Genomic DNA, 11,433 nt, shown 5'->3' on the forward strand with positions numbered 1-11,433 from the left:
ATAGAACCAAAGTTGAAGAAACGCGCGAATTTCCAAAAAAAGACATAGTCTTTATTATCAAGGCTTACATACGTGTCCCGAGAATTCAGCGTGTATTCGAAGACACTCGTCGATAAAGATAATTATATATATATATATATATATATATATATATATATATATATATATATATATATATATATATATCTTCTTTTTCTTTATACAGGTCGATGCTTAAATGTACATGCACGCGTTAATACAGTTACATTTATACAGAGGTTCCTTCACAGATTTGTATTTTCGTTTTCTTCTCTTTCAACAATTCGATTAAACTTAAACTCCTTAAAGAAAATTCTTTACAGAAACTATTTCTTCATATTCACAACAACGATTACTATCAATATCAGTACATAAGTACATGTATCCATAATCTGATCAATCAAATTCTAAACATTGACAGTTTCTCGCTTAAAAGTACACGTCCTTCTGGAAATAGGACGGTCCAGAAATCGTCTGAAACCACAGGACTATCGATCCTGACGAAATATTCCATACAGCATAAACTAACCGGCACTGCATTACCGATACTCATTCCGAAACAGAGGAACATATTTCACGCACGTGTATCATAGAGAAATAAACATATTCCATATGTACATTCCATAAAATTCTTCCAAGTTTCACGCGACGTTTTCACGGTACGTTAAATTACATCTGAAATTTTACAGTCGTAACATCTTCAATTTTCTAACAGAAAATTCGTTCGCTTCCGAGGAAAGCGAAAACGTTGCAGTTCTTAAATCGAAAGAACTTTAATAACAAGTGTGGCGAAATGAAATTAGGTTTAACGCTTTGGTGGAAGATTGAAGAAACAGGTGATAAAAAATTTCAAACTTTCAAAATTGAACTTGCATGTCGCTTGCATTCTTACTCCTTTTTTTTCTTCTTCACAGCTGATGCACAACTTGGGAAGTTTTGCCATGATATATTTCATTCGGAATATCTCGGAGAAGAGGGATAAATAATAAAAACAAAATTGCATTATTTGTACCTGTGTTCAAATAAATAATTATAGAAATAATCAAATGATCGCTAACTGAGCATCTCTCACATTCTCATATCGTTCTTCCTTTCGTTCACGTTGAATTAATTAAATTCAATATTTATCAGTTATCGTATTTGTATATTTGTTATTTTATTACAGCACCGTTTACGCATCGCAAACGCCTTCTAGGTCTATGTACACCATCGTGAGTATTGAAAAAATAAACCATATTTTTCCCTCGGGAGCACCGGACAATTTCCTCTTCAAGAATTTCTTTATTCCTCTCATCTTATCTTCTTCTCTTTTTTTTTCTTTTATCCATCGGAGCAAAGTATTGTCTACGGTACGGTACTCCCGCTCGAAAATACAATTTTCATCAAATTTACACGTGGAAAATGATCTGTACGTCGTTATTTTAATTCACTTTTAATCTTCTCTTTCTTACTCTCGCTTTTTCTCTAATATCTCTTAATTATCCACAACAGACATATAACTCGCTTACTTTATTCATATAACTTCTGTGTCTGTTCTCTTGTCTTAATCTTTGGTTCAAACATTGAATAAATGCAACACCGATCGATGCATCTAATTTTCGTTGACGTTTATTCAATCTTTAAACCGAAACATTTTTGCCTAATTTGTACAAAGACAACGTCATTTCCTTAAGACCAGAATTTCAATCCTTTGAAAAACACAATATGTATACATTATTACCAATAAATTCATCCTGAAAAATAATATTAATTATTAATTAAATCCAAGTGAAACAGATCTGACGATTTAGAAATTAAATAAAAATTAGTTTATTTGGAAACATTAATTTCGTGATATAATCAATTCCATATTTAAACGAAGATAGTAGGAAGCATCAAAGCGCAAAGGATTAAAACTCCATCCTCGAAAATTGCCGTTCTTCCTTTCTTCTTTTTACCTCTACTTGGCACTTGGTACCTACTATCTCTTCCCTTCCGTTTACTTCTTCGATTCACAATTTTCCACCACGCAGAAACACTGAGGACACTTCAAAAATATTCTAATCAAAACGTATCGATTCCAATAAGATTCCGTAAAAATTTTGTGAACTCGTTTACAGAAAATTGTTTACAAGCTCAATTTTCATCATCGTGACGTGTCCTTCGATGCTTCGATCATTCCCTGACTTTCTTTCGTCAGAAACCCATTCGTTCTGAAATATCTTTTTTTTTTTGTGTGTGTGTGTGTGTGTGTGAAAACGAAACATCGTGTTAAACGAAACTATGCGATTGATTCTCATCGTCGATATAAAGTTTTATCGTTAATACGTGACAAAGATGATCTTCGATGCGTTAACAAACGTTGATTTGTTTTTCTTTCCTTTTCTGTTTCTTTTTTCTTCTTCATAAATATTCATGCAATTTGTCAAACGAGAATTGCTTGAACTGTGGAAACAACTTTTGCAATATCGAAGCACTGACTTTTCTTCGTTGTAAACTGCCGAAGAACACCGTTACGAGGAAGGACAATTGAAGCAAGTACAAGAACAGGAAGGTAAAGATAAAGGACTCGATAAATTGGCTATATAATCTACCTTTCTCACGGCTCCTCGTCGAACAAAATTTCCCCGTATCCATGATATTTTCAAAATAGTGTATTCCATATAACTTGAGAAGTTTCTAATGAAAAACGAGCAGAATTTATGTCAATAACAACATAGTATTTGATATAATAAATCATTCTTCCCTTTCTTGAAATATCTCCATAATTTCAAATATAAATAAATTTTCGCTGAAATTATTATTACCTTTGAAGCGTTTATATTTTGTAACTAGTAAAAATTCCAGATATATGAAATACGCCAATCGAGAAATATCCTGTCAATATATTTAATACCATATGCCCATTCTACGGTGTCCTTATAAATATTGTCCAACATGGATTTCTATCGAAAATAACTCGTTATGTCCTTGTCTATATTATTCCTCATATGTCGCAATCATTTAGTACAGCGTTCACTCTTTTTCACACACGCTATCTTTCTCTCTCTTAGAAATCTATAAACAATTGTTTTATTGCTAGCCTAGAGCCAATCACGGCATATGAATTTTATTTATAATAATAGATCACTTTGATATACACGCTGCTTAAATCTTCCTTTCTATATCTGTAATGTATCTTTACAAAGGGACCGCTTGTTTTTCTCTTTCTCCCAGTTTCTCTTTTTCATTCCTCCTTCTTCTTTTTTTTGTATGCTTTCTTTTATATATATATCTTATATATATATCTTATATATATATCTTATATATATATCTTATATATATATATACATATGCATAAGAAAATTGAATTTGCTCGAGATTCGCATACGGGGACGTAAATTATATATTTATATTCGGCAGGACATATCAGGAGAAGTGAAAATTCTCTGCTATATACAGGGTGTCCCCTTCTGACATTTATCAATTATTCAACCTTTGAAAAACATAAGTAATGTGCTCGCCTGAGAATTCTTAACGCATAACTCGTAGGAAGATATATCTTCGAACATACAAATTCTTCTAACATTCGTAAGATCTCAGATAATATTTTCATAATTTATAAAACGTATATAATTGGAGCGAAAATGTTTGTGTAAATGGATATTAATTTACAAAGATATTTGTGTAGTTAAAGAAAACAAAATATGGTAAGAAAAGATATTTACTTTTACACGCACTCAATGCTGGAATTGGTAACAGGCTCGATCAAATCAAATCATTCTTCAATCTCTCGTAACCTACAGATTAGATAAAATTAATTATTTAAAAAATTTAAATAATCTAAGATCAGAACGATCTGCTTTGTTCACATCTGATTCTTAAAACAGCATATGTTTTCTTTATTGTGATTAGCAAGTTTCATAAATTTATTTGGATATTATCAAGAAAGCGTAAGAAGTAAGTAATTGTAGATTGGGCAGGATCGATCAATACTAATAATTAATACGAAACGATGTTGAATACTAAATTTGGATACAACAATCTTTCATATCTTTGTAAATAACATGCAGTAATAAATACTCAAATACAAACGCATACATCTTCGCTTAAAATCATCAAAGATAAGATTGAACAAAAATCAGCAATCCTCCCACCTTTACATATCAAACAATTATATTCCCATGACATTTGAAGACCACACAAGAAAGATATGACTTTACTTTTATTGATTTCCTGATTTTTATATAAATTCGAAGAGATATAAACCCTATGTTAGTTTAAATTAATTAATAATAGTCTATATAACTAACTAACTAACGTTATTAATACTTTTATACACTCAAAATGATGAGAAATCCATATACTTAATCTCAAAATCAAATGCAATCAAAGATGGCTTTGATGTAGAATTAGATGTCAAGAAATTGAATTTCAAAATTGCTCCTCTATAAAAAAAAACGAGAAATATCTTACCATATTTTTCGCCTGTGAGCTTCATTCTTTATTTCTACTTTCTACTGATCAAGCAACCAAAGAAAAATAAAAAGATAGATACAACAAAGATACCAAATTGTTAAAAATCATCTCATAAAGACATTCCTTCACCCAATGTTTCAAAAACTCGAGGAGCGCCAATTAACTCGACGACAATTCCAGGCTGTGCACCACGATATCATATTTGAGAAAGAACGGTCGAAAACGTGGAGCACAGTGGAGCAGGACCGACTAATTCAACAGCAGCCAGTCAGCCAGCCTTTCAGGACACCCTGTACCAGTCGCGGCTAAAATTAAATCTACAGTTTCAGTAACCTTCATTTGCCCATTCCCACCAGCGCCTCGTCCATCAGCTCGTCATCGGTGATGCACGGCGAAGCGGAGTGAGGCGAGGGCGGGATGACCCTCGGCGAGGGTGCAGGACTTTTCACGATGTGCACACTCACGGAAGGACTCGCTGGAAAGGCAGGCGGTGGAGGTGGTGGCGTGTTCCTGCGAACCGAAGCTGCCTGGGTCATGGCCCGCTCGGGGATACTGGTGAAGTTCAGGCTCTTAGCTACTTCCTTCGGCGTAGAAAAGTCCAGAAGCATTTCAGCAGCTTCTTGAGACGTCGTTGTGGGTATCTCGGTGCCAGGAGGCTTCATCGTACTCGAGGAACCTTCCGAAGACACCGTTGTTCCCAGCGAAGACGAAGAGGAAGATCCTCCGGAAGACGGAATTTGCGGTGTTTGTATTTGTTGCTGCTGAGGCTGTTGTGACTGTGACGTTTGTTGTTGAGATTGTTGCTGTTGCGGCTGAGGTGGCTGAAGCTGTTGCTGCTGCTGAGACTGCTGCGATGGTTGTTGCTTCTTTTCGTCGGATTTGTACTTTGTCATCGTGACGTCCACTGGCTTGATACTTAGATTCAAGCTTTCTGAGGTTCCGCTACCGGAACTCGTTGTAGCTGTGCCGTTTCCGCTAGTTATCGTGCCTGTCGTCATCATCGTGGGATAGACGGATTTACTATTAGGCTGTGAATCAGATGCTTTGGATAGAACGGCCATTACCGGACCACTAGTATCGTCTTTACTAACAACAGTGGAATTTAAAGTGCTACTCAGAAATTGCGTGCTAGTCCTACTCATCGGTGGCTCCTTGTCGCGGGATTCGTTCTCGGTTGACTGCATCGAGAGATTCGTAGGAACGTCCAAATCATGCGAGCTTCCACTAGATAAACTAGGAAGTAGAAGGTTACTGGTACTGTCCGTACCGAGATTTATTACCGAGGCAGCGCTTGTCATGGAAAGATTGTCAGGTTTCGTTTGTACATGGTCTCTTCTACCCTGGCTCGATTGATCCTCTGAGGCTGTCTTAGAAGCGGTGCTCGACGTGTTCGATAAAGTTTGTAGTTTCCCCTGTTCCGACGTCTGCTTTGTGGCAAGATTGTCCAACGTTTTCCCACTATCGGGAAGCATGGATAATTTCTCTGATTTCTTGTCGCTAGAGTCTGCGTTAGCTCTAGCGGACAATTTGGGTATTTGAAATTTAGTATCTAGCTGTTTCATAAGACCTTCAACGACTAATTGTGGTGGTAAATTGGGTAAATTCGATAGATTCGACATGGAAGCGTGAGCAGCCAGCAGCTTGAACGCTCTTTCACTCTCGCTCTCTTCTCGTAATCCTGACGGACTTGATTTTCTGGTATCCCCGATTCCTTTTGAAGGAAATATACTTTTGTCGCTAGACTTTGATAATCGGGATTTATCACGATTTCGACTGAGATCCGTCACACCGGAACTTGCTGTTTTCGGAGAACTCGAAGAAGATTTAGAGGACATCACATTTTTAGAAAGTAATCCGCTACTACCGCTACTCCCAACATTGATTCCTCCAGCTCCGTTACCGCTCCCAGAATTCGACCCTGAAATGGACTTCAAGGCAGACAACATCTTTTGTCCTAGGATATTTGCTTTGTTTCCACTACTACCGCCAGAACCGGAAGAGGAGGATCCAGATAGCTTTGGGGATGTTTGAGACGGTGGTTTCTTTGATGCAGGACCGGAACTTACCCCTGGCTTCAAACCAGTGTGCGTTTTCGGAGAACCATTACCTGATATGGCTGTCGACGACGTGGACGAACTCGAAGACGTTCCAGTAGCGACAGACGTCGAGGAAGAAGACAATTTAAGATTCGTACCAGACTTGGAATCTTTCGTGCGAGTTTTATTAATTGTTATCTTCATTCCATCGGAACTATGCTTTACCATATACTCTGCAGGATTTTTCGTATCCATAGATGAATTTTTACTAATACACTTTCCTTCTGCGGTCTTATTCGAGGAGCTTCCAACATTTCTTTCTTTCTGACCGCTTGAATTACCACTTCCACTAGTTGCTGACTTCGTCCCACCGTTGCCACCATCATCCGTACAATGCTGAGCGTTCTTCAGCTTATCGATAACGGCACTCAACGAGCCCTTTCTGTTTCTCGCTTGTTGAGCGATGGCTGACTTTCCAAGTTCAGAATTGCCCGATGGTGGTGTGCTGCCTCCACTGCTAGGCAAAGTAGACTGCGTTTCCCCACTAGGAATTAATTCCAGTTGTTTTAACTTACCACTGGAAGACTTCGTCTTCGGACTCTGATGACCACTCGATCCACCGAAGGCTAAAGACGATGTTTTTCTCTCCTTCTCTCGATTGGAGTCTTTGCTCGATGATGACGAAGATTTTATTTTTGATTGTCCAGAATCAGTGGTTTTACTGGATGGAGAATTCGCCGCAGATTTCAGCGCAGACATACTCGGCTTACCAGTGCTCGCTGAACTTCCGTGCTTTGGTGACGAAGTGCCGTGTTTCGGACTCACACTCGCAGGTACTGGCGTATGTTTGGGACTACTGCTATAGACCGGAGAGTGCTTTGGACTTTGCACTGGCTTGTTTGTTGACTGTTTCAATGTAGGACTGGACTTACCTACGAGAGCAAGTGGACTGGTGTGCGTCGGAGACGGACTAAATTTTCGTAATGTCGCGGCAGGTGATGACGGTCGTGAACTCAAATTTGGCGGCGATTCAGTCGGTTTTATGCTCACTGAAACTGGTTTCGACAAAGGATCTTGTTTAGATGGTATTTTATCCGGCGGCGGTCCCATAGGACTGTCCTCCCTCTTACGCTTACGTCTTTTTTCCAACTTTCCCTTATCCTCTGTCGACTTGCCCTTGGAACTTTTTCGTTCTCTACGTTCATCCGTCAAACTTTTCGACTGTGTCGGTCCAGCTATTGGGGTTATAGTAATAGAGCTCGGTAAAGTGGTTTGTGGTGACGATGCTATTGGTATTATTTCAATGCCTGGCCTCCTTTCCAAACCCATCCCCGTAAGTACAGAGTTATAGTTCGTAGTCTGACCCAAACTACTGCTTGAAATTGGCGTTATACTTACGGATGGCGGCACCAGACTTTTGTTCTCTTCAAATATAATCGGACTCTTTTTCTCCTCTCTCTTCCTCGATTTACGATCGCGCTTGATCAATTCTTCCACATCTTGCAAATCGTGAACTTCCGTTATCTCGCTCTCATTGTCAATATCATAATCGGAGCTCTTATCCGTTCCTAAAATATCCGTTGGATCCAAATTAGAAAAATCCAAACCACTGGTTAAGCTCGTAGCTGATGTTGGCGTAGACGTTCTTGTCTCGTTTAAATTTTCTCTACCACCGGTTGGTGTACCTAGGGGCGTAGAATCTGAACTAGAACTTTCCAATAATATTTCAGCACTCTCGTCTCCCTTTCTTTTGGGACTTCGCCAAATACCATCCGCGGTTTTTCTTTTACGTGTTTTTTTTGTACGTTCATTCATTGGATTGGACATAGAGTTTTTTGCCTGTCCAAGTAACGCTCCCAATTGTAATGGATTTAACATAGCAGTAGTCGCGGTATCGGATTGGCCGGAATACGACGGAAACCCGATACTATTCTCCGTTCCGGCATCTAAAAAAGACTGCTGTTGTTGCTGTTGCTGTTGTTGCTGCTGCTGTTGCGACAACTGTTGCCTGCCCATTGTTCCATTTCCATTATTCAACCCAGGTTCCTGTTTGATTTTCGTTTCTCCATTAGTGAAGTCGGGCATCCCGGAACCATTCTGGCTGTTCTGATCTTTTCCGGAACCAAGATTTACATTATAGCTTCCATTTCCGCTATTCAGATTGTTCATCGTACTTAAAGAGTCACGACTCTCCCACGACTTCATGAGAATTCTCATTGTCAGAGGTATACTTAAACACTTCTGCAAAACTTTTCCCGTCAGATCTGACGTTTGTTCCGTGTTCGTTATACTTATGCCATACAATTTGCACTTGAGCGCAGAGATATCCGTCAAATCCAATTCTGCTGTTGCCATTGTCTCCTCGAAAGGATGCTCCAAACTTACCGATATGTGTTGCCATGATAAAGCGCTTACTTCGAATATAGTTGCATGTTCTGGATCTTGCCGAGCCATAGGTCTAACGCAACTAGCGATTAACGTATTAAAGAGCGCTTGTTGACGCAAGTATACCAAGATTTGTGGGACATGCGCCGGATGAGTGAAAGGAATACTACACACTAGCACACCTTCCATATTTTTGTTCTCTGTCATGAAATAACAGTGCTGTTGATCCGGTAAAGTCTGTAACAGAAAGTAACGTTTAAAATAGCATAAGATTTTAATTATTAAATATCACGTAAAATGTTTCACATACAACATAAAGTCCTCTGTTATTCCGACAATCCTGTTGTCCTTCACTGGCATGCTGAATAATTAAACTAAGTAATGGATGGGGAGCGGATATGTCTCCACATTCTAACTCCGTTACTTTCTGTATCCTACGCACTAGTTCCATGCACATCGGCATTTTCTTGGCGAGCTTCAATACAAAGCAAGCGGGTAATACCGACGAATTTGTACCAGTTAACGGAGCATATGATGGAGTACTACAAAATATTAGTTATCAATTAGAAATTGACCATTAAGATCAATGAAATGTACGTATTTCGTAAAAAAAACTACAAACCTTTTTCCTGTAGGACTTCTATTTACAGTTATGATACTAGATGTAGGCAACTTGTGAGCAGTCGAACCTTCCATACAAACAGTAACGGAATGACCAATCTTCCGCTTGATAACTATTTCTGAATTCAATGCATCACAGGTACGATTCTCCTGATCTATTAAATCATAAGGAGAAACAAAGTATGTCAGCTTCATAGCGTGACCACCTCTTCTTCGTTCAAGGATTCCTGGAATAAAAAATCATTGTCTTATCATGGAAATTTGTATCTCCTTAATCTCATAAAAATAAATATGATTTGACACTAACCAACTGGGCTTTTATGAACAAGATTAAAGGGTTCTTTTATAAATGTTTGCAATTGAGCTAAGATACCCAGATCAGCCTCCAGTGACTGTAAAGCACTAAATGCTTTACATTTTACCTTCTTATCAGCATTTAATTGATATATCGAAGCTAAACCTTCTAATTGTACTGTAAAATCAAGGAAGTCTCCTCTTGACAAACAAGACACCAATACATCACAGCTCTGCAAAAATTTCATTAAGAATTATTATATAACAAAATATATTTAAAAAATTATTTTCTTACAAAAACTAATAATCTATACCTGCTGTTCGTTTTTCCCTTCGTGATGAATTTTAACATCTTTAACTACACCTGATGGCTCCAAAAGAACCTCCAAAAAGAACATATCAGAGGAGATAAACAATTCTGTGCCTGGTGGACCAGACATCATAAACTTTAAGCTGTAACACAATTACAATACAAATATTGACTAAATTATCTAATTTGAGTTTTCTTAAAATAGATTATTCACAAATATTTACCCTAATTGTCTAGTTAAACTCTCCAAACGTTCTACCATGGATTGTAAAGACGTTACTTTAATGGAATGTTGCAAAGTATCCAAACATTTTTGTAGTTGACTTTTTTCCGCACTATCAATTGCAAACCTTTTATCCTATTAAAAATAATAAAAAATATTAATGTTTAGCCAAATATAATTTGTCAAAATATTGCAAGTCGCTTACCAACATAGCCATTCGTAAATTTTTGGCGGTTTCCACCAAGGATTTGAATGTAGAAGCTTTGGAACGTAATTTTTCCATAAGCAATTCCATCTGCCACTCTTTTCCCTTATCCATCCCTGAACCACCAGTGGCAGAAGGTTGCCCACCTAAATTATAAAATTCATCCAATAAAAATTGTGTAATTCGTCATAAAATACGAAATGAATATTAAATGAATAGCAAATAAAAGAAACTAGTTTCAATAAGTAAGGTGAACAAATTTCCATAATCGTATGTAGTTATGTCATTGAAAGAGTAATTAACTTTTTGTATATGTATGAATAAATATAAGACGAAGCTTTAATAAACGTTTAAATTTTTAAAAATGATTTCTATACGAACATTTTATTCAACAGATTAAAATATTTAATTTATTTCGAAATAAAATAAAATTTCATAAATTACATTGAATAAATTGTAAATTACACTCACCGAGGGGCTTTTGTCCGTTCGCAACATCCATGTATTCCGTGGTAAATCACACGGATGTTTTATCTACGTGTATATCGATATACGTTTACTATTGTAATATCACAAAAACATTATTATACACTACATTGTGATAGGAGCTGTTATTTTCACCTAACCCACGTTTGATAGCTTACCTCCTCCTAACCTTCACGCACAATATACTAACTATACTTAGAAGCCATACGTTTCTTCGTATAGGCGTTTTCATCACGATCGTACACACCGTGGTTTTCATCCATAGTATGCCTCAAGAGGGGGAATACTATAACGGTTTATTAAGTTTCATTCTTTTACGCCCTCTTCAGTTACATTTAGCAGATGAATGTTCATTAAAATATTTCATACTTTATTCATAACAAATAATTAATTATTTTTTGGAAAAAAATTTGTTTCA

The 11,433-nt window shown here is 37.2% G+C and overlaps 1 protein-coding gene across 4 annotated transcripts; it reads right to left on the reverse strand.

Moving 5' to 3' along the window:
* Nucleotides 1-1,141: 1,141 nt before the first annotated feature.
* LOC122572527 (mediator of RNA polymerase II transcription subunit 1) lies at nt 1,142-11,273 on the reverse strand. Of its 4 annotated transcripts, none has more exons than XR_006318483.1 (9): nt 11,001-11,267; nt 10,530-10,675; nt 10,326-10,459; nt 10,106-10,244; nt 9,805-10,024; nt 9,499-9,724; nt 9,187-9,418; nt 4,453-9,113; nt 1,142-3,776 (listed from the first exon to the last, which is right to left on the reverse strand). XR_006318483.1 is itself a non-coding variant. In XM_043737569.1 (9 exons), exons 2-9 carry the CDS (start codon nt 11,029-11,031, stop codon nt 4,791-4,793), a joined length of 5,451 nt encoding a protein of 1,816 aa, XP_043593504.1. In that variant the 5' UTR covers nt 11,032-11,088; nt 11,174-11,273; the 3' UTR covers nt 1,142-4,790. The 4 variants fall into 4 exon arrangements, 3 of the variants coding, with proteins under 3 accessions (XP_043593504.1, XP_043593506.1, XP_043593505.1); XM_043737569.1 differs by having other exon boundaries at nt 1,142-9,113; nt 11,001-11,088; nt 11,174-11,273; XM_043737571.1 differs by having other exon boundaries at nt 1,142-4,760; nt 4,920-9,113.
* Nucleotides 11,274-11,433: the final 160 nt, after the last annotated feature.

This window comes from Bombus pyrosoma, linkage group LG11 (genome assembly GCF_014825855.1).
Source record: "Bombus pyrosoma isolate SC7728 linkage group LG11, ASM1482585v1, whole genome shotgun sequence".
In the NCBI taxonomy this organism is placed as follows: domain Eukaryota; kingdom Metazoa; phylum Arthropoda; class Insecta; order Hymenoptera; family Apidae; genus Bombus; species Bombus pyrosoma.

Coding starts and splice junctions, on each gene's coding strand:
- LOC122572527 (XM_043737569.1), bottom strand. CDS start 11,031: ATGGATGTTGCGAACGGACAAAAGCCCCTCG. Junction 10,676..11,000: donor GAACGGACAAAAGCCCCTCG/GTGAGTGTAATT, acceptor TTTATAATTTAG/GTGGGCAACCTTCTGCCACT. Junction 9,419..9,498: donor AGAAGTCCTACAGGAAAAAG/GTTTGTAGTTTT, acceptor AATATTTTGTAG/TACTCCATCATATGCTCCGT.